This window comes from Mobula hypostoma, chromosome 27 (genome assembly GCF_963921235.1).
Source record: "Mobula hypostoma chromosome 27, sMobHyp1.1, whole genome shotgun sequence".
Classification (NCBI taxonomy): domain Eukaryota; kingdom Metazoa; phylum Chordata; class Chondrichthyes; order Myliobatiformes; family Myliobatidae; genus Mobula; species Mobula hypostoma.
Window position 1 is genome coordinate 17,900,069 of NC_086123.1, and position 24,188 is coordinate 17,924,256.

A 24,188-nucleotide genomic window follows, 5' to 3' on the forward strand; every position below is an offset into this window, starting at 1 on the left:
CAAATGGCCTTAGGTGCCGGGCTCATCGAGGAACCTGGGGTGCAATTCCTTGCATGACATAGAGATAATTTGATCTCTGGACAAGCACATCCATAAGGCCAGTGATGTTGTGGGGATGGAACTGGACTCTCTGACGGTGGTGTCTGAAAAGAGGATGCTGTCTAAGTTGCATGCCATCTTGGACAATGGCTCCCATCCACTACATAATGGACTGGGTGGGCACAGGAGTACATTCAGCCAGAGACTCATTCCACCGAGATGCAACACAGAGCGTCATAGGAAGTCATTCCTGCCTGGGGCCATCAAACTTTACAACTCCTCCCTTGGAGGGTCAGACACCCTGAGTCAATAGGCTGGTCCTGGACTTATTTCCTGGCATAATTTACATACTACTATTTAATGATTTATGGTTTTATTACTATTTATTATTTATGAAGCAACTGTAACGAAAATCCAATTTCCCCTGGGATCAATAAAGTATGACTATGACTATCCAGCAGAGGTATGGGAATAAAAAGCATCAAATGTAACAAAGAGCACCTTTTAGTTTCCAGTTCTCTTCCAATTTCCTGCGAGTTCCACCTATATTTTAGTGTGAATGAAAAACTGCAAGCCACAGGTTGCAATTTTAGAATCCAGTTTCTATTAGCACTCAGGGAAACAAATTGCTGACTGTGGAACAGTATCATTAGAAGCGAGTGACATGTCAGAGAAAATGTCAGGCAGGCCCAGCTGAGTCATGCTTGGAAATGTCTTAAATTAACTAACTTGGGACAAAGGACAGCATTAAAAAGTTGTTAATATTATGTTTCAATATTTCTGATGACTTGCACTCTATGCGATCCAGAACTTAAGTTGGTGAATAGAGCAGATGAGATACAAGGACAAACAATCCTCTCTGCTATTATAGGTTGATAACCACGTAACATACAAGTGGGTACAACATCAAGTAGTACCTCTCTTTCAAAATAACGATGAATTTATTCACAAATGTAATTCACCGAACCTAGCACAGGCAGACATTTAAAATCAATTCACCCCAGGAGCCTGGAGGCAGATTTCGTATTTATCAAAACCATCTTACATGACTTCTTAAAGAAACTGAGATTAAACCATGAAATTGGAACTTCTATTCGGTGTTTGCTGAGGAATTAAAGCTTGGCAAAATCATAAGCTGAAGCTGTAAGTGGGAATGCCAGAAGTACTCAGCTCAAGCAGCAGCTGTGGAAGGAGCAGCTGAGCCAGCAGGAAAAGTGAGAAAGCTAGCAATAGAGGAGACCAAAGAGAGAGAGTTAAAGTAAGAGGTGACTACAGGTCTGTGGACTGACTGTTGGTGCCTCTTCCATTGTTCTAACTTTTGCCTATCGCAATCCTAATGGAGAACCTCCTGTCTTCCATACGCACCCCTCAAATTTAAATTCAAGGATCCATCTTTCTTGTTCTCTCTCCACAGCTCCGTCTGCATTTTGATACCTTTCTTATCTTTAAGTGTTTTGCCTCTATTACCTTGACACCTTTAGGCAGCGCCCTATCGTAGGCATTCCCTCTGATCTTCCCAGGTACCACACCACGTTACTCTCTTTCCCAAAGTCAAAGCAAATTTAGTATCAAAGTACATATACATATGTCACTATATACTACCCTGAGATTCATTTTATTGCGGGCATTCCCAATAAATACAAAGAGACACCATAGAATCAATGAAGAACTACACACAACAAAGACGTACAACCAAGGTGAAGACAATAGTGCAAATGCAAAGAAAAAAAAACAACAAACAGACAAACAAATGAATAAATATTGAGAACATCAATTGTAGGGTTCTTGAAAGCTAGTCCATAAGTTGTGGAATCAATCCATTGTTGGGGTGAGTGAAGTTAACCACTCTGGTTCAAGAGCCTGATGGTTGAGGGGTAATAACCGTTACTGGATCTGGTGGTATGGGACCTAAGGCTCCTGTACCTTCTCAGACATCCCACCCTGCAAAAACTCATTTCAGGGAGGTAGCATCACCACCCCCGCTTTTCAACTGGCTGAGCTCTTTGAATCTCAACTGCCCTGTGCTCACAGATTTTACTTTGGACAGCTTCCCCCAGAACTCATCAACTGGCAAGCTTTTGTAGTTTGGCACCAGTCCTTCAAGGTTAGTTGAGACATAAGTCACTGTTGCAAACAGTGCAGCGAGCAACACTGTCATTACTTTTGACCCCTGTTAGGCAGGGGTACACCTTAGTGTAGTCTGGGGTGACGTACGTTTTATATTTTCTATTTTGGAACACTCTGCCATGACGCTGCAGGACACTAAACTAAACTGATGGACAATGAAAGAGAGAGAGAGAGAGAGAGAGAGAGAGAGAGACAGAGACAGAGACAGAGAGAGAGAGAGAGAGAGAGAGAGAGAGAGAGAGAGAGAGAGAGATTGACTGTAAAGCCTGCCCACAGAGAAAACTGATAGGTCCACTTAGCACAAAGAGAGACCAATCAGGATTCTCATTCTCATGCTCTCATTTTTTTCTCTCCTTCTCCCTCCCTCCCCCTCTTGCTCACTCTCAAAAAGTTTTCAGACGGACTCAAGAGTCGGCTGTGGTCGGGTGCTTCCAGGGTGCTGCATCGGCAAGTTTGCGGCGCTGGAGGTTCATGGCAGGGAGAGTTTTTCTTCCTTCTACCGTCTGCATGAGATAATAGGACTTTCGAGAGACTTTGAGACTGTTTTTTACCGTGCCCATGGTCTGCTCTTTATCAAATTACGGTATTGCTTTGCACTGTTGTAACTATATGTTATAATTACATGGTTTTTGTCAATTTTTTAAGTCTTGGTTTGTCTTGTGTTTCTGTGATATCATTCTGGAGGAACATTGTATCATTTCTTAATGCACGCATTACTAAATGACAATAAAAGAGGACTGCGTGTCCTCATAATCTAATCTAAATCTAATTTGCGGGCTTCAGGGAGCCGCTATCAATATGCGGCTCCCGGAACTTCCGGGAGAAGTGAGATATCTGCCTTCTTCCTGATGGCTGCGGCGAGAAGAGAACATGGCCTGGATGTTTGGACGGTTGGATAGTTGGGGGGGGGAGGGGAAATGTCGATGATAATGGACACTGCTTTGCTGTGACAGCACTTCTTGTAGATGTGCTCCGTGGTGGGGGGGGGGGCCTTCACCTGTGATAGACTGGGCCGTTTCCACTTCCTTTTGTAATATTCCGTTTAAGGACATTGGTGTTTCCATACCAGACAGTATACTCTCCATCGCCCATGTATAGAAGTTTGTCAAAGTTTTAGGTGACATACTGGATCTTCACAAACTTCTAAGATGGCGCCTGTGTACAACACTCCTTCGATTGACATCTTCTGGGTAGATCATCAGACCATATAATTCACTTCTTTTATGTCTTTTGCATGTGCTTTTCATTCTTGAATGTGATTCTGGGATTGTTGGAGCCTGTGATTTGTAGTTTGGAGATCGTTTGGGTTTTTCAGCACTCTGCCGTCTCTGAGAGGCAGAGGCAGGGTGCGGGAACCTCGTAGCGAGAAGGCTGCTGGACAAGGCGCGAGCTGATGTTCAATTCCATTTCGCCAATTAAAGCTTCCATTGTCCACCAATTAAAGCAACGAGGGAGATTGAAACATCGAGGCGAATGTGGAAGGTGAGCACTGGCTGCCTGCTTTTAATCGCTGGGGGGGGATTCACTCTGCTATCAGAGAGAGGAGACTGCCTTTTTATCACTGGTGGGATCACTCACTGCCAGAGAGAGAGAGACCTGCTGTTGTGCCCAGAGAATGTTTCCCAGGTTTTCTGCATCTTTGATAATGAGCTTGAACTATAGATGTTTTTCCAGTCTTTTTTTTATATTCTGTGTTTTTCACTTGATCTTTCTCGTTTTTTGTGTGGAGGGGAGGGGGATTTGGGGATCAATGCGCCTGTTCCATTTTTGTTTTTTTTTGGGTGGGGAGGAGCGATCTAGGGGGTTGATGATCGTGCTGCCTTCCTTTTCTTTCCTGGTTTCATGGCTATCTGGAGAAGAAAAATTTCAGAGTTGTAACACTTTAATAATGATTGAACCTTTGAAAGCAGAGGCACAAACTAGCCTTCTTTGTAACGGCACCTGCCTGCTGAACCCAGGACCGATCCTCTGAAATGCTGAGGAATTTAAAATTGCTGACCCTCTCCATTTCTGATCCCTGATGATGACTAGCTCATGGACCTCTGGGTTCCTCCTCCTGCAGTCAACAATCAGCTCTTTTGTTTAGCTGACATTGGGTGAGAGGCTGTTGTTCTGGCATCACTCAGCCAGACTCTCAGTCTCTCTCCTATCTGCTGATTCATCACCTTTCATTCGCCCTACAACAGTGGTGTCATCAGTAAACTTAAATACGGCATTGGAGCTGAGCTTAGCCTCACAGTCATAAGGATAAAATGGGTAGAGCAGTGGGCTAAGCACACAGCTGTGCATCTGTGGACAATTGTGGTGGAGATGTCGTTGCCAATTTGAACTGACTGGGGTCTGCCAGCGAGGAAATCAACGATCCAGTTACACAAGGAGGTACTGAGGCCTAGGTCTTGGAGATTATTGATTAGTACTGAGGGGATGATAGTGTTGGATGCAGAGCTGTAGTCAATGAAGAGCATCCTGATGTATGCATCTTCACTGTCCAGGTGTCCCAGTGTTGAATGAAGAGCCGACTACATTGCATCTGCTGTTGACCTATTGTGACGGTAGTCAAATTGGAGCAGATCCAAGTCCCTTCTCAGGCAGGAGTTGACATATTTCATCACCAGCCTCTCAAAGTACTTCATCACAGTGGATGTCAGTGCTGCTGGACGATAACCAATGAGGAAGGTTTCCATGTTCGTCTTAAGCACCGGTATAATTGAAGCCAGCTTGAAGCAAGGGGGTACTTCGTGAGTCTTCCTGTGTGTTCGCAATGGAACAAGGCTTAGATGAGGCCTTGGGAGTGGCTATGAAATGAATAAATTGCATATTTTTCCTCAAATTTGCACTTACAGCAAGTTAATTGAAATGATTTCACTCGAAAACCACATTACATGTCTCGCATGTAAATGAATCTCAAGGTAGTATATGGTAACATATACATACAGTACTTTGATAATAAATTGACCTTGACTTTAACTTCCTTTCATAGTTAATTTATAATATATAAAAGTTATAAAATCAATCAACAGTTTAACCTAAGCCTCCACATCTAGAATCTCAGTTCTATTTTTAATATCGATCCAAGGCCAAACAAAACAACTTCCAAATTCTGCGAAGGTTTAAAGTTTTCATTCATAAGATGATTGGATAATGGTTACAACCATAAAAGTGAACAGAGGAAGTTTGAGTAAACGAAACTCGTCAAGTCAGATCCAGCTTTCTTAATTATCTCATGCTTAGCTGAGTCATATCGAACAAGGTGGTTATGGCTCAGTTACTGACCTCGAAGGATTGCTTGGTTGTTTAACCCTTGGGTGGGTATCATTCTACACAATCAGGATAGCTCAGCACCACCCCTGCTTTCTGCCGAGGCTGGAGAGAGCTGGGCTACGCACAGCGATCCTCACCTCATTCTACAGGTGCACAGCGGAGAGCATCCTGGAGCTGCATCACTATACGGTGCAGAAACTGCACTGCACCATACAGGAAGCCTCTAGCACAGGCAGTCAAAACTGTCCAACGCATCACCGGTACCAGCCTATCTGCCATCAGGAACAAATACAGAAAGGTGCCAGAAAAGGGCCAGGAAGATCATGAAGGATCTCACCCACCCTCCTCATGGGCTGTTTGTCCCACTCCCATCACGGAGGCGGCTACATAGCATCCACACCAGGACCACCAGACTCAAAAGCGGTTACTTTCCCCAAGCAGCAAGGCTGATCAACAGCTCCACCCACTAACCCACCCCTCCACACCCCCAACTACCACTACTTTATCACCTCCCGTCAGTCACCAAATCTATTTATACTTATTGTGCTTTTAATTATTATTGTATTCTTTATCTTACTGAGTTTTCTTTGTGCTGCAGTGGATCAGGAGTAACGATTGTTTTGTTCTCCTTTACAGTTGTGTACTGGAAATTACATTAAACAATCTTAAATCTTTGGAGGTGTTATATTGACCTCAGCTACTGAACATTATGGAGATAGAGAAGAAGTATTATACCAGGATTCCTACGGGGAATGTACGAGGCTAGACTGAGGTTCAGTCACACGATCCTAGGGCTGACTGTACAGCCAACATTCAACATCAAACAAAACAAAATGGTTAGATAATTAACCAAAGTGACTTGAGATCTTCAATTAGTTCCTGGAGATTTCTAATAGAAAGGGCTTATTATAAAAGTCTTTGCATCCAGACTGTCAACTACTTTTATTGGTGAGAGAGTTTAGAACCAAGTGTAACAATCTCAGGATACAAGGTTTGTCAATAGGGACGGTGGTGGAGAGAAAACAGAAAGTATTTCTTCACTCAGCTGCATTTCGTTTTCACACAGAGGGCTTTGGATTTCAATTTTTTTTTTGAGGCTATTCACGTCTATTTTGTTGCTCCTCTCCGCGCTTTGTGGTGCATCGGGCAGCAACCTCGCCATTTCTTTGGCATTTGCCTGTTTTTCACGAGGCCGAGTTGCTAGCTCAGCACTCAACCCAGCATGGATTCGTGCTGGATTCATTCAAAGTCTGCAAGGAGCCGGTCAGATTCGAACCCGGGACCACTCGCCTCGCAGTCCAGTGCGGATGGCACCAGGCCACCGGCCGGCTATTCATGTCTGAGGTCGACATGTTCTTTTTCAGACACTAAGTGAAGCAGGGGATATAAAGAAAGAGCCAGGAAAGCCAAGCTGAAGTAGAAGATAATACATAATTTTATTCAATGTTGGATCAAGCTCAAGTAATGGAAAAAAATACTGTATGTAAAACTGGTCAGTTAATGACCACACATTCCTCCCAATGTAAACTGCTTATGTAAGCCGGCCAGACAATAATTAAAAAACTCCTTCCTCCCAATGGAATGCACCCATCATCTTGTTACAGTTATATTTTCAACTGAGTAGTACCACAGAGAACTGTACTTCTGGTGAAGAATACTTTACATGGGCAGCATCTTTATAAAAGCACACAAAAATATTTATAATAAAAACAGAAAAGATGGAATATACCACTTCAGAGGGCTGATGGAATAATATTTGCGCAGCCTGGTCCGCTCGACTAAACACTTTTCATTGAAAACCTGGATTTTGTCTCGACCCCAGGATTAGTTCTACAGGGACTAACTATCAAAAATCCTCCCCCACTCCTCCACAATTAAAACTTACCACCACATCTTATAAACACAGCATGCCAAATTTTTTCATTAGCGATTATTTTTGTTGCAGATTGAAAAACTCAGCAGAAAATACATTGATGTTGCTCAATTTTTAAAAATTATTATTAGAATGTCATAAATTTCAAGATCGAACGTACCCATAAATTTCCCATGTCACGGATGTTACTTTTATGCCTGGTGAAGTCCTGAAGAACCTGAAAATAAACAAAAACTGATTTTTGTGGTCATACTCTTTTTTAATAGAGAAATAAAACCAACAAGATTACTAAATAAAACAAACATCATGAAAAGATGATCAATATTGATGTATATAGAGGGATGACTCCTTTATCCACACACACCAATGTTCAATACTCTACAGAGGACAATATTCCATTCCTAAACACAAGAAGTGCTGCAGATGCTCGAAATCCAAAGTAACACACACACAAAATGCTGGAGGAACTCAGCAGGCCAGGCAGCATCTACGGAAAAGAGTAAACAGTCGACATTTCAGGCCAAGACCATTTCTCAGTCCTGATGAAAGGTCTCGGCTTAAAACATCGACTGTACTTTTTTCCACAGATGCTGCCTGGCCTGCTGAGGTCCTGCAGTATTTTGTGTATATTCCATTCCTAATGAGCTGAACAGTATTTATAATTCCGTTTTTAACGTGTGGTAAATCCCACTGGCTTTCAAAAAAAATCAAAGTATGCAATTCTGGAGAACTGTAAATATTAGCAGTTTTGGAAATGATCATGTTTGGTTATGGCACATAAATGTGCAGGTCACTCAGTGCAAATATTCTGATGGAAGGTTACTGACCTGAAACATTAACTCTACTTCTCTCTATACAGATTCTGCCTGATCTGCCGATGATGATTTTCAGACACTCATTTCTTTAACGATACTCCCCATGCCTTGCCAGGAATGCCTCCAATGCACCCGGAACACAAAACTAAACGAACTAGACAGAGGGACTTCAATATCAAGCAATGTCCACTGCTGCCTTACATAGAACTTCTGAAAGCTGGCTTGGCAGGCTCCTCTTGAATGGAGGGGATTGTATAACTTTGAAATTTTTTACATTTGAGGGCTCAGTCATTGATAATATTCTAGGCTGAGACATATTTTATAAGGTTGTAAAATATGTATTTTATAAGGTTGTGTTTGTAACTACCAGTTACTCATGCAGCAAATACCATATGAACAAATGAAAACAATAATGTAAAGTAGGTAGGATTTATATTGTAGGCTTATAAATTAATTGCAGTTTACATATTAGTAAGTATAACACCTTAAATTGGCAAACCATTATGGACAAAGTGTCTGTTCTCATTCTAAACTTGTACAAGCTCAACTGATTAAAAAAAATTGTATTGTATGTAATAAACAAAAATAGAATTCGGTTCAGCTTTCTTAATTGGTTCTTTATTTGGGTAGGGCAATCTTGTGCTGACCAATTATTGAATACTAAGGGAACCTCAGGATATGAAGTTCTAGAAACAAAGCCATCAATTGGTGGAGTGACTTTAAGGGCCTTATGTTCTTATGTTATTGAAGGGCTGTGACGCAATCCAAAATACCAGCCATTGGGCGAGATGATAAACCAAGACCCCTTTATTTACAGTACTACTTCAATGAAAAGCAGAGAATATTTATGTTTTGTAGGAAATATTCATTTTTCAATCAGCATCACACAAAGATGATTGGGTCATTACCACAAAGCCTGCCATGATTTCAATTATTACAGCAGAGACTTTAAACTCCCTGAAGCGATTTTTAAGCTACATTCAAAATGTTTTATACACAAATGTAAATTAAAAATTAATCACAAAGATTTTAACTTTCTTTCATTAGAGTCTTCTCAAGTAGTAGAGAGAGAAAAAAAAACTTACATTTGGATGTCCATCTCTCAAAACTTTGTGTAGAACATGGCAGAACTTCCAGCTCATGATGGAACTGCTAGATAATGGAAGACCAACAGCATAGGACCAGAAGGTAAATGCTCCCTTCTCATGGTGTGTTCCCAATATAATTCATTCAGAAGGAGTAAAGGAAATTCACAAATAGTTGAGTTAACTATGACCCCACTCAGTCCTGCCCACCCATAATGCAAGTTCCTGATTACAGGCACAATCACAAATCCTGCTTGCATTTACAGGGATCTTGGCAACACGGCATTTTCATTCCAATTACTCATCAGTTATTTTCAGCAGTTTAAGGTAGAATTAATTGTGCATGTAAGAGACATATTCAGGACCATTCTAATTTATAAAAACGCTACCATGTTAATTTGTATGTTAAAATAACCTGCTCTTTGAAATTGGACCCAACCCAGCTCATCATATTGAAAACCTAATGATCAGTTTTCTTTTGTCTGAACAGTTTGGCAGAATGGAACAAAAAAATATTTCCACCTCTAATCATCAAAATTCATTAATAAGTTAACCATCAGAAAAATACGTATTTCATGAGGTTGTATTTGTGACTACCTGTTACTCATGCAGCAATTGCCATATGAACAAAGGAATACAATACTTAAAAGCAGGAAAGATTTATATTGTTGGCTTATAAATTAATTGCACATTACATATTAGCAAGCGTAACACCTTCAATGGCAAACCATCATTGACAAAGTGTCGGTTCTCATTCTGTGGCTACGGGGATCAGAGGGTATGGAGGGAAGGCTGGGGCGGGGTTCTGAGTTGGATGATCAGCCATGATCATAATAAATGGCGGTGCAGACTCGAAGGGCCGAATGGCCTACTCCTGCACCTGTTTTCTATGTTTCTATGTTTAAACATGTACAAACTCAATAGATTGAAAAAATATTGCATTGAATTTATTAAACAAAAATAGAATGTGGTTCAGCTTTCTTAATTGATTCTTTATTTGGGTAGGACAATCTTGTGCTGATCAATTATAATGAAAACGACACAAAAGCTCATCAAGAGCAGAGTCTGGGTGAATTATAAATATTGATGTAATCACTGTTCTATTTTTGTAATGCAAATGAGGGCTTTTACTAATCTACATATCTCTGGGTAATTGTCATTCCCCTTGTATTCCTCTTTCAGATTGACAAGACAGGCAAGTGCAGAGCCACAAATGAAAAGATAGCTGAGTAAAAACAAATCAAAAGGGGAATGAGAAGAAACAGAGTTAACCTGCTTGAATTGAAGAGAAATTTTCATACATATAATGGAATGAATGACACGTTCCTTTTCACTTCAAGCGCAGTGTTCTAAAAATGACTTATCCCATTGCCTGTTTTAGAAGGTGTGCCAGCCCACTAACTCAGGTTTTCTTTTACCCTTTTGAGCAGTCAGCTAGGAACGGACGGTGTGGAAAATGGAAAGGGCACACTGAGGTGAGGTGTGTTTTCAGGATGGAACTCTGTTCATGCACATCAGGAGAAAGTTTTCCAATCACCATCAAGAGAAAAGCTGCAGATGCTGGAAATCCAAAGCAACACACACAGGAACTCAGCAGGCCAGGCCGCGTGTACGGTCGACGTTTCGGGCCGAGACCCTTCATGGGAAAGAAAGTTTTGATCCTCACCTCGTAATAATCAAAGAGAAGTTTTAATACCTAGACCACTACATTATTCTTTTGACAGGGATGAGCGAAGAGTGCGACTTTATCAAGTCCAGTTAAACTGCTCAGTTTCATTTCCTTTACCTGTACTCTTACTTTTAAAAGAAAGGATACTGCGTGCATGCTTTTCTTTGACAGGTACCTCCTGGCTGTTTATAGCTTTACTGATACTGGCAGCCTAGGAAAGAGAGGAAAAGATAACAATTGTCAGCAGGATCTAAACACTGACATCAGCAAAATGCTGACAGACTGTTTGATGCCATGGGAATTAAAGGTCAGCTAGGAACTGTAAACTACTGACTGTGAATTGATAGAAGCAGGTTCTTTAGTAGTTTCCTCTCCACAGCATAATTAACTGTTCAGTAAACGTTATCACTATTTACAATTATTGCCAACAGGAACAAAAGTTACTATAGTTTACTCCTTTGGTCTGTGCACTTTATGTCTGAAAGTACCACCCATAGCGCCAGCAGGTAACAAAATTATACAACACATACCACTGAATATATTGTTCAGCACCTCCTGTGGGATGAGTAAAACCCATATCTTGAAGAAAACATCCGATTGTGATATCTAAAATATTGTCTGGGCACAATGCCATTCCCCATTCTTCATCTCAGAGACAGAACACACCAGCTCAAGCACATTATTAGCAGGAAAATTCCCTCTTTCCCTCAATTCTCTTCACTTTTAAAAGAAGAAATAAATGATCGTCTCATTAGGTGAGCCGACAAATTCTCCTTCGTGGTTCAGATCCAAGGGCACAATAGAAAGGATGCCCACAGACAAGATGCAATATATATTGTGGATACAAGGGGAAATTATAGGATACCAGCCTATGAAATAATCATACAGTCAACTGGAAAGGAGAAAATCAGCCTGAAAACTCCTCACAAAGACAAGGACAAACGAAGGGATGATACGTATCTGATATCCAACTCTAACTTGCATCCAATTTTTGGGAACAACTTATGTATTCAGCTAATGAGAATCTAGATATTGGGTTCAGCAGTTAAGGTTATATCTCCTAGCAGTAGAATAGAAGACATAAAAATGGGCTGTGTGTAGTTAGCTGGCTATACTCAAAAACTCCCAAACTAGTAATTTTACAACCATGGAACCTGACTACAATTACCAATCAATGCCACGATTTGGGAATTAGAGAACTGCCTTATACTGAAAAAGGCACGCACTATGATTGTGGCCACAGGTGTTACATTAAAAACATTTTAATTCAATCATTTGCAATCATTACAAAAACTATACTTTTAAGAGTTTGTCACAGGTAATTCAGTTACACATTACATATTACATTGCATATTTGTTTTACAGCTAAGGAATAAATCCACAAAGGTTCCTGAAAATGTAATTTATGTTGGGTTATTTATTAAACAAGGATGAATATTCCAACAATTCCTGTAATAAAACAGTAATTATATTCATTGCAGGGCATTTTGGGACATCTCACTGTCTTCTTGTGCAAGAGCATTAAAAAGATTAATATTCTTTCTTTTCAAATCTTTTTATTATTATTATCCAAAATTAACAAGAGTACATCGAAGTAGGCAACACTTACAATGTCTCAAGAAAAAAAATTGTTTTAAAGATTGAAAAAATTTTGGTGACAAAAAAGAGGGAAAAAACCCTACTAAAGCAAAGAAAAGTGAGAAAAAAAAACATTAGGTGTTCAACCCCAGAGCTATGTCTCATACAAAAAGCTTCTAAAAATAAACATCAAACCGCCAGCAAGAAAAAAAAGTGCCAAAAATTTACAATTAGATCGTGGAGGATCAATTAACTCAAATGATAGTAATGAGCAAATGAACCCCATCTTTTCTCAAAATCAAACATAGGTTCAAAGGTTCAACTTCTAATTTCCTCCAAACTAAGACATAAGCATCACTTGAGAGAACCATTGTGACAAAATGGGAGCCGACGTATCCTTCCACTTCAACAAAATGGCCCTCCTAGCTATCAATGTAACAAATGCAATAACAGATTGGTCAGACAAAGAGATATCATGGATATTTTGAGGAATTATTCCAAAAAGCACAGTTAATTTGTTAGGTTGTAGATTAATTTTAAGTGCTTTAGAAATTGTAGAAAACCTGACTTCCAGAACTGTTCCAGTATAGAACAGGACCAAAACATGTGTCAGCGTAGCTGTCTCAGTTTTACATCTATCACAATAACTATCAACATTAGGAAACATTTTAGACAATCTCTCCTTCGTCAAATAGTAACAATATATAATTTTAAATTGAGTTAGTGAATGCCTAGCACAGATCGAAGAAGAGTTAACCAACTTCAGAATCCGCGTCCAGTCCTCCATCATAAAAGTTAAATTAAGTTCCGTTTCCCAATCTTGTTTAATCTTAAATAAAGGACGCTTATCCCATTGTAATAGTAAATTATAAATTCTTCCAATGAAACCCTTCATCAAAGGATTCATACTCATAATAGTATCTAACAGGCCGGCATCCAATATGTAAGGAAAATTAAGTATTTTTGTAAGAAATGTCTAACTTGAAGGTATTGTAAAAAGTGTGAGTATGAAAGAGAATATTTATCAACTAATTATTCAAAAGACATCAGTCTACCTTCTTTAAAAAAAAATCAGATCACTCAAAGAAGGTTTTAAAAAGTAATTTCGATAAATTAAACTACAAAGTTTAAATTTTTTAAGATTTAAAAAATTATGGAACTGGAGCCAAGTTCATAAAGAATGCTTAATCACAGGATATAAATTTAAATTAGCAACTTTAGCTAATTGTATAGGTAAAGCAGCTCCCAATAACAAGGTTAAATAAAACTGTTTCACAGCTTTCAATTCCAAGTCTACCCAAATTGGCCGATCGTTCTTGTCAACCCAGTGTAACCAAAAGGACATATATCACACATTAACAGCCGAATGTTAAAGTGTGTTGGCGCGTGGCCAAGTGGTTAAGGTGTCGGTCTAGTGATCTGAAGGTTGCCAGTTTGAGCCTCAGATGAGGCAGCGTGTTGTGTCCTTGAGCAAGGTACTTAACTACACATTGCTCTGCGATGACACCGGTGCCAAGCTGTATCGGTCCTAGTGCCCTTCCCTCCGACAACATCGGTGGCATGGAGAGTGGAGACTTGCAGCATGGGCAACTGCTGGTCTTCCACACAACCTTGCCCAGGCCTGCGCCCTGGAAACCTTCCAAGGTGCAAATCCGTGGTCTCATGAGACTAACGGAAGCCTATATATAAAACAGCCCAGTAATACATTCTTAAATTAGGCAAAGCGAGAAAAAGATTAATATTCATGCAGCACATTAATATTAATATTTTTGATACCCTGGCACAAGAACACTTGTTCTGACATCCTACAGCTACAGTCCATGGATATAGAATGCATGTTACATTTAAAAGATTTTCAAAGATTAGAACATTGAGCATTATTTAATGGTTCTGAACACCCTATAAAGATTTAGAGCCTGGTACTATGAGAATATGGAAGCTAGACACTCATTCAAAGTCATTAGGCGTCATTGCGCAAGCTGAACGTAAAATTTCTGTGATTGGCCCTCTGAATACAACTCATAAGAGCCGTGCTAATTCAGCTGAACTTACCAGATAATGAAACAGCAGGGACTGAAGGCACTAAACTCATTGGCACCATGTGTTTAGAGACCATCATGTACCCACTGGCCAGTAAAGCTCAGCCACCTATTATTTACAGTACCTTTCATAACCTGCCGCTCAGAATGTACAGCAATGGCAACTGCATGAATGTGAAAGAAATGCAAGGAAATGCGAGATGTGATTGATAAGTTCGTGGCCTAAGGTAGAAGGAGTCATTTTTAGAAAACCTAGCACATTTATTTTTCAACGTACTCCCCTCCTACATGTATACACTTAGTCCAGCAGTCGTGGAACATACAGATCCCTTCTTTGTCGAAGTGGTCCACAGCAGGGGTGATTGATAAGTTCGTGGCCTAAGCTAGAAGGAGATGAGTTATTAACTTCAAACTTTCTGCATTATTACTCAAAGAGTTGAACTGCACGTGCATGTAATGAGAGCATCTTGGATCTCCAGGTGGTCCACAGCAGGGGTGATTGATAAGTTCGTGGCCTAAGGCAGAAGGAGATCAGTTATACAGCTCTCGTTACATGCACGTGCAGTTCAACTCTGAATGAAAATGCAGAAAGTTTGAAGTTAATAACTCGTCTCCTTCTACCTTAGGCCATGAACTTATCAATCACCCTGCTGTGGACCACTTTCTGGAGGTCCAAGACGCCGACTTCTACAAAGAAGGGATCCGTATGTTCCACGACTGCTGGACTAAGTGTGTAAATGTAGGAAAAATAAATGTGCTAGGTTTTCTAAAATTGACTCCTTCTACCTTAGGCCACGAACTTATCAATCACCCCTCATTGGTTATATATGTAAATTTTTTTTTAGTGACTATGTTCTTATAAAAAGTTATTTCAATGCCAATTTGACAAAGTTTCTTTTGGTGAGCTACCAAAAAAAATTTCATTATGCAAAATTTAATAGAATTAACATATATAAGCAATATGTGCTGACATTGGAGAGGGTTCAAAGAAGTTCACGAAAATGATTCCAGGACTGAATGGCTTTCATATGAAGAGTGTTCAATGGCTCTGTGGCTGTACTCACGGGAAAGTAGAAGAATAAGGAGTGACCTCATTGAAACATATCGGATGTTGAAAGGCCCCAGTGGAGTGGATGTGGAGAGGACGTTTCCTATGGTGGGGGAGAGTTGCGGACCAGAGGACACAGCCTCCTTTTAGAAGGGAGGTGACGAGGAATTTCTTTAGCTGCAGAGTGCAATTCGTTGCCACAGGCAGCTGTGGAGGCCAAGTCATTGGGTATATTGAAGGCAGAGGCTGATAGATTTTTGATTAGTCAGGGCATGAAGGGATAGGGAGAGAAGGCAGGAGATTGGGGCTGAGAGGGAAAATGGATCAGCTGTGATGAAATGGCGGAGCAGACTCGATGGGCCAAATGGCCTAATTCTGCTCCTACGGTCCAAACATGCAGATTGATTCCTTGAGTTGTCAGAGGAAGTGGCTGAGGCAGTTAGGTTAACAATATTTAAAAAGGTACTTGGCTGGTACAGTTTGGATAGGAAACTTTATAGGGATATGGGTCTCACGCAGGAAAATACAACTAGCTTAGCTGGGAATTTTGGTCGGCAAGGACCAGTTGAGCCAAAGAGCCCATTTCTGTGCAGTATGACCTCATGGCTCAGGAGCTCAACTCTCCACAGTGCCACGGCAGGAAAGGCATCGTACTCGTTCAAAAATGTCAATCGAAATGAAATTCTGAGGTCCTAGGCAAGGGAATCAAATGGAACCGGTAACTACACATCTGATTCTTAGAAGTTAGCTATTCTGATGCTTAACAGCGCTCGCAAATTACTCTCATCTCCAGAAACACAATCTGCTCGCATGGATCACGCCGAAGGATATCCTTCCACGTGAATCATACGTACAGAGTGTGTTGCAATGTACCGTAAACTGACAGAAAGAAACAAATAGACCGGAAAGCTTTCTACAATGCGATGAAGCAAGTTTTAAACCCACAGCTGGCTCTGGATCACCCGGAACTCTGCAATTACTTTCCAGAATAAAGGTTAGAATCTGAATCAGGTTTAGGACAAATGTCGGGAAATTCGTTGCGTTTTGCAGCAGGGCTGTGCAATATATGTATAAAAAATATAAATTACAATTAGAAATAAATATAAAAAATAAATTAAATAAGAGTCAAAAAGAAGGTAATATAGTGCGACAGCGTTTATGGGTTAGGCATCGTCCATTCAGAAATCTGATGGCGGAGGGTTAGAAACTGTTCATAACATGTTGAGTGTGTGTCTTCAGGCTCCTGTATCTCCTCTCTGATAGTAGCAATGAGAAGAGAGCATGTTCCAGCTGATAGGTTCCTTAATGATTGATACTGCTTTTTTGAGGCATTGCCTTTTGAAAATGTCCTGATATTGGGCAGGCTAGTGCCCATGATGGATCTGTCCGAGCTTGCAACCCTTTTTTTTTTCCCAATTCTGTGCAGTAGCCCCTCGAAACGATGTAACTGTATAGAATGCACTCCACAGTACATTTGCAGAAATTTGCTAGTCTTTGGTGACATACCAGATCTCCTCAGATTCCTAATGAAGGCAAGCCACTGGCACACTTTCTTCATGATTGCATCGGTATGAGCCCAGGAACTTGAAACTGTTCCCCTTTCCACTGCCGATCCTTCAATGAGGACCAATATTCCCTCTAAGGTGTGGGCATGCGCGCGCAGACATCTTTTGCCACGAATGCACAAAGGAATTCACACTGCGCACAAAAGGTTGTCACCCTCTACCTCGCTGGCATGTTAAGTATATTTCACAATCGTACACAATCAGATTTCCTTTTCCAGTTTCTGATGCGGACAGTGTTGACAACATGGAGTTTGCAATGACTTAGAAGTGACTTATTTATACTGTTTTTATTGAAGAAGTTATTCAGCACGCACATATTGTTGTCACTGGGCAAAAGATTGTACAGAACAAGATTTTTGTGCACACTGGTCCTTGCAAGTTAGAAGGAACATTGTTGAGGACTGTTGTGAGTTCCCCCAACTTCCCATTCCTGAAGTCCACAATCAATTTCTTGGTCTTACTGGCTGTTGTTGTGACACCACTCAACCAGCTGATCTATCTCACTCCTGTACGTTTCTTTGTCACCATCTGAGATTTTACCAACAACGATTGTGTCATCAGCAAATTTATAGTTGTCATTTGAGCCGTACAGTAATGGGTTTAAAGAGAGTAGAGCAGTGGGCTAAGCATGCATTCTTGTGGTGTACCAGTGTTTATTACCAGCAAGGGAGAGATGTTATTTCCCATCCGCACTGACTGCGGTCTCCTGATGAGGAAGTCCAGGATCCGGTTGCAGAGGGAGGTACAGAGGCCCAGGTTTTGAAGCTTGCTTAATGCACTGAAGAAATGATGGTGTTGAACACTGAGCTGCAATCAATAGACAGCCGCCTGATGCACTGTTATCCAAGACCAAGTGGAGAGGCAGTGAGATTACCAGGTTATAGATATTGACATAATTGATCATCACGCAATCTTCGTATCACGGCAACGTGAGGCAACCTTGATGTATTTGAGACTTTCCAAGTCTGATTTAAAAGCCATTGTACTGTAGAGAATCTCAAGCCTTTTTAAACCAGGATCCCAAAGCTTGGGCTTTTTGGCTATGGTTTGGATAGCCAAGGAAAGCCTTGTCTATCAAAGGTTAACATTTGGTGCTGTTTATGGATTTAAAACATGATATTCTTAACCTGCATGTTAAAATAAATAAGGTATCTAAAGGCAAAAACCTAAATGTACACATTATTATTATTACCATGGAATGAATTATTTTCAGACTTGTGACAGATCTTTGCTTCTCCTGCTACGTGGAAGTAAGTTCCTAATATAACTACCAAGAATAACCTAAAAAGAAATATCTGACACCAATCTTGAAAGATCATCAACGCCTACCATATGCAAGTAAATAGGGAGCCATCACTAAACTGCAGGTGGTTAAAGCTAAACAGAAACTGGTTAACAACTCAATAAATGAATCAGACAAGAAGGTGTACTCAGCCCCCCACTGTACTCACTGTACACCCATGATTGTGTAGCCAAGTTTCCATCGAACTCAATATATAAGTTTGTTGATGACACTACAATTGTAGGCCTTATCTCGGGTAATGATGAGTTGGAGTACAGAGAGGAAATTAAGAACCTGGTGGTGTGTTGCGAAGACAATAACCTATCCCTCAACGTCAGCAAGACAAAGGAATTGGTTGCTGACTTCAGAAGGAGTAGTGGACCGCACGACCCCATTTACATCGGTGGTGCGCAAGTGGAACAGGTCAAAAGCTTTATGTTCCTCGGGGTCAATATCACAAATGACCTGACTTGATCCAACCAAGCAGAGTCCACTGCCAAGAAGGCCCACCAGCGCCTTTACTTCCTGAGAAAGCTAAAGAAATTTGGCCTGTCCCCTAAAACCCTCACTAATTTTTATAGATGCACCGTAGAAAGCATTCTTCTAGGGTGCATCACAACCTGGTATGGAAGTTGTCCTGTCCAAGACCGGAAGAAGCTGCAGAAAATCGTGAACACGGAGCAGCGCATCACACAAACCAATCTTCCGTCCTTGGACTCACTTTACACCGCACGCTGTCGGAGCAGTGCTGCCAGGATAATCAAGGACACGACCCACCCAGCCAACACACTTTTCGTCCCTCTTCCCTCCGGGAGAAGGCTCAGGAGCTTGAAGACTCGTACAGCCAGATTTGGGAACAGCATCTTTCCGACTGTGATAAGACTGCTGAACGGATCCTGACCCGGATCTGGGCCATTCCCTCCAAATATCCGGACCTGCTTCTCAGTTTTTTTGCGCTACCTTACTTTCCCTTTTCTATTTTCTATTCATGATTTATAATTTAAATTTTTAATATTTACTATCGATTTGTACTCCAAGGAGCACGAAGCTCAGAATCAAATATCGCTGTGATGATTGTACGCTCTAGTATCAATTGTTTGGCGACAGTAAAGTATAAAGATGAAGGGCTAGGAGAAGTTACTAGCTGTCTAGGAGCCATGGACAGCATGGACTTGCTGGGCTGAAAGGCCTTGACTCTATCCTGCATTGCTATGAACGTACAAAAATCAGAAGACCAAGTGGGACCAGCTTAAATGGGAATCTTGGTGGGCTTGGACTAGTTGGGTTGAGGGGCTTGCTTCTGTACAGTATGATGATAGGAGTCAAAGCAGAATTCAGAGACACTGGAGTTCAAAGCACAAAATCCAGTTCTCAGCCCCCCGAGGGACTGGATATTACACTGTCTTGTCTGTTTCCGTGATTTACTGCACAAAAACACATTTAGAAAGGGCTATTTTAAGAATTGGTGGCACTGAAAGGGGTACTGAAGTCAGGTATGAGGAAGAAAATGCAGGCCTACAGACGGTGGACAAATCAGACTGCAGAGACCTCCAGCTGACCACAGCATCAAATATTTACATTAATGACACAAACTTCTGTTTGTTTTGGTTTCGTGCTCGAAACTGGCTAGATGAAACAGTTCATGAAGGAATACAAGAACCAGCTTGATTTTCTCCCCATTGCATTTTCAAAGTTTGATCTTTTGAATAAAATAAAATCTGTAATTCAGATCAATTATTACCCAGATTTTTGTCCTGCAGTGCAGCACGGATACTAAAAGGTGGGAAGTCTGTGCAGAGGAGCGTATCACACTGGACTTTAGGAAGGAGAGGAGTTCTCCTTCAGTTTTGAAGATTAGGTATGTAATTTTGCTACTATAGCTCAGATTACATTCTTGCAGTACAAAAACACCACCTGGAACTAGCTCGCAAGTTACTACATTACACACTGATTACCACCTTTCCTCAAAAGATGGCCCACAGCTCTCACAAATGTTGGCGAACTGAGGCCAATTTGAACTGGCGCCATCACTTGCAGCACAGCTTTTCACAAAGAACCTTATTCACTTCTGTCCTGATTCCCCTCCCTCGCCCTCAGCAGGCAAAGAGCCTTTAATTTACACACTGATTCCTCAGGCCAGAGAACAAACATGACTCAGTGAGGCTAGACAAGCTAGCTCCTTTCTCCTGTCAACCATGATGGGCTATGCAAGTGTGGGTAACGGAAGCAAAACGTAACCTCAAGTTCGTCTGCATGCTTCAATACAGATGGATCCCATTCGAAAATAATTTTAAAATGTTGGAGTACTACCCTATTCATGAAATAAGCACTATGGTTAATTGGAAAAGCATCCCATCCCACCTTGCTGCTGATGACCATAGTTCCCAATGTTGCTGACTCAGGGCTAATTGATAAGATAAGACATAGGAGAAGAATTAGGCCATTCAGCCCATCAAGTCTGCTCTGCCATTACATCATGGTTGATTTATTATCCCTCTCAACCCTATTCTCCCCATAACTGTTCATGCCCTGCCTTATTAAGGATCTAGCATCCTCTGCTTTAAATACACTCAATGACCAGGCTTCCACAGTCGCCAATGGCTACAAATTCCACACATTCACCACCTTCTGGCTAATAAATTCCTGCTCATCTCTGATCTAAATGGATGTCCCTCTATTCTCAGGCTATGTCCTCTGGTCCAAGACTCCCCCACTACAGCAAACATCCTCTCCACGTCCACTCTATCTCGGCCTTTCAATATACAATGAGATCCCCCTCATTCTTCTGAACTCCACAGAGTAGAGGCCCACAGCCATCAAATGCACCTCATATGATCAGCCTTTCAATCACAGACTTGTTCTAAAAGACTGACAGGCACATATGGGGATTGCACAACCATTTCCAAGCACAAAACCTCTAAGCCACGCCCAATGTCGCTAAGCTGATTTCTGATATCCTTTATGCACATTACACTAACCCAGAAGCACTGATGATATTCCCTGTGGAATGGGGAAAATGCAAAGAAGGCCGACTGCACTGATATCACGTTATGTTCTACAGTATGATACACTAAAAACAGAGTTGATCTTTTAGTTAATAACTTATTTGTAGTTTGTCCACTAAGGTTGACAGATCCCCAACAGGAATGAGTCAATAAGGGCATACGAGTCAGATAACAATGGCCTTTGGACCCTGATATAGGCAATTTTTAAAAGCAGAGACCGATGTCATGGACTGACATCCAAGTAGATATTGGTGTCCAGCGGATGTACTGTAGGTCCCTCCCTGGTCTTTCTCACTACACAGAACTAACAGCCTTTCAACAAGCTGATTTGGCCAAAACTCTGTATGTAGCAGACTATAAGACTGCAAATCCTTCTAATGATTAAGCATTATTCTCTCCAAAAGAAAGATGATACGAAAGGAGTGTTTTTTTTAGTGATAAACGATTTTATGCACATTACCTCATCAGCTCAAATTTGTGTATGTGTTATTTGCATTACAATTAACCTCCCATCCATTGATTCCCTCTGTGCTTCCCGCTGCCAGGGAAAAGAAGCTGATCTAATCACTGTCATCCTCCCTGCTCCCATCTGGCAGAAGATACAAACGTCGGAGAGCGCTAACCATCAAGGTCAGCTTCTATCCCACTGCCATCAGAATCCTGAATGGTCTCTCTCACGTACTAAAAGATGAATTCCTGATCTCCCAGTCTACCATGTTGTAACACTTTCACTTTATTGGTCTACCTGCATCGCATGATCTTTGTAATTGCCACAGTCTATTTTTTTTACCCAAAAGTAATTCTGTGTGGTACGATCTGTCTGGATGGCACAGAAAGCAAGCTTTTCACAGTACCCTGATCACTAACATTTTCCCTTTGCTCAGTCTGCACAATACCATTCGCTTAAATAGAACATTTATTTATTTATTGAGATTCAGCGTGGAGTAGGCCTTTCCAGCCTTTTGAGCCACGCTGCCCAACAACCCCCGATTGAAACCTAATCTAATCACAGGACAATCTACAATGACCAATTAGTTTACCAATCTGTACGTCTTCGGTCACACATGACTTCACTTAATACAAAGTAATTTATGTGTCCCTCCACAGCTCTTATTCAGAAATCTGCATTTGGCTTCAACTTACTTCTGAACCTTACCTTACCATTCCAGCTGCACAGCATCTATAAATCATTGTGCGAGGGACAGTAACCAAGACAAACCCCAACAATGAGCTATTGTGCATCTTCTACCAACAGCTGGGATTGCTTTCAAAGCTCTATAACTCATTCAGATTGTGCCCAGCCTCTCTATTCACTGAGATCTGCCAAACTGTTACAGTTGCATGGTTATATATGGTTTGATACATTGTTAAAAGCTAAAACCAAAGCAATTCGTATTTTGAAAAGTTGCCCTCTTAGGCTGATCATTTTATTGTACATTAAAATTGTCGTATGCTTAACTGTGTTCTCTCTTTACAGTCTGATTGAAACATTTTCTGGAATTCACGTTCCTGGTCATATACTATTTTCTCCCTCTACACTCATGACAGAGTGACTAGACACAAATCAAATGCCATCTATAAATTTCCTGATGACACAAGTGTCATTGGCAGAATCTCAGATGGCGACAAGGAAGCGTATAGGAATGAGACAGATCGGCAGATTGAGCAGTAACCTTGCGCTCAACATCAGTAAGTGATTGTGGACTTCAGGAAGGGGAAGGGGAAGTTGAGAGAACATTCACTGGCCTGATTGAGGGCTCAGCAGTGGAAAGGGGGAGCAGTTTCAAGTTCCTGGGATCAACATCTCAGAGAATTCACCCTGGGCCCAACATATTGATGCAATCATGCCAGTGACTACACTTCATTAAGAGGTTGGGGAGAACGCCATTAACCAATACCGTTAAGGAAGGGGTCCACGAACCCCAGGTTAGAAAGCCCTGCTGTAGAGGATTGCAGACTCTGCCAGTTTGATTATGAGCACCAGCTTCCCCACTGTCAAGGACGTCTTCAAAAGGTGGTCCCTCAAGGAGGCAGCATCCATCATTAAGTACCCTCACCATTCAGGACGTGCCCTCTTCTCATTGCTATCATCATGGAGGAGGAACAGGTGTCCTGAGGACACACACTCAACATTTTATAGGAGTTGGGATGTAATGTTGAAATTGTATAAGGCATTGGTAAGGCCAAATTTGGAGTATTGTGTACAGTTCTGGACACCAAATTATAGGAAAGATGTCAATAAAATTAAGAGAGTACAGAGGAGGTTTACTAAAATGTTGCCTGGGTTTCATCTCCTAAATTACAGAGAAAGGTTGAACAAGTTAGGGCTTTATTCCTTGGAGCGTAGAAGGTTGAGGGGGGACTTGATAGTTTAAAATTATGAGGGGGATTGATAGAGTTGACATGGATAGGCTTTTTTCCATTGAGAGTGGGGAAGATTCAAACAAAAGGACATGGTTTGAGAATTAGAGGACAAAAGTTCAGGGGTAACATGAGGGGGAACTTCTTTACTCAGAGAGTGGTAGCTGTGTGGAACGAGCTTCGAGCAACAGTGGTTGAGGCAGGTTCGATGTTGTTGTTTAAAGTTAAATTGGATAGATATATGGACAGGAAAGGAATGGAGGGTTATGGGCTGAGTGCAGGTCGGTGGGACTAGGAGAGAGTAAGGGTTCGGCACGGACTAGAAGGGCCGAGATGGCCTGTTTTCATGCTGTAATTGTTATATGGTTATTTTAGCAACAGCTTCTTCCCCTCCACCTTCAGAATTATGAACAACTACCTCACCTTTTTATTCTTTTTTTT

The 24,188-nt window shown here is 41.2% G+C and overlaps 1 protein-coding gene across 2 annotated transcripts in view; it reads right to left on the bottom strand.

The window, feature by feature from the left end:
- Positions 1-24,188, bottom strand: part of LOC134338457 (huntingtin-interacting protein 1-related protein-like) — a 138,183-nt gene that overhangs the window by 80,268 nt on the left and 33,727 nt on the right. For both annotated transcript variants that reach the window (XM_063034276.1, XM_063034277.1), the window contains exons 2-4: positions 11,016-11,080; positions 9,201-9,342; positions 7,461-7,517 (exon numbers count right to left, since the gene is read on the bottom strand). In XM_063034276.1, the coding sequence (XP_062890346.1) occupies positions 7,461-7,517; positions 9,201-9,342; positions 11,016-11,080 (264 nt within the window). The remainder of the gene's footprint in view (positions 1-7,460; positions 7,518-9,200; positions 9,343-11,015; positions 11,081-24,188) is intronic.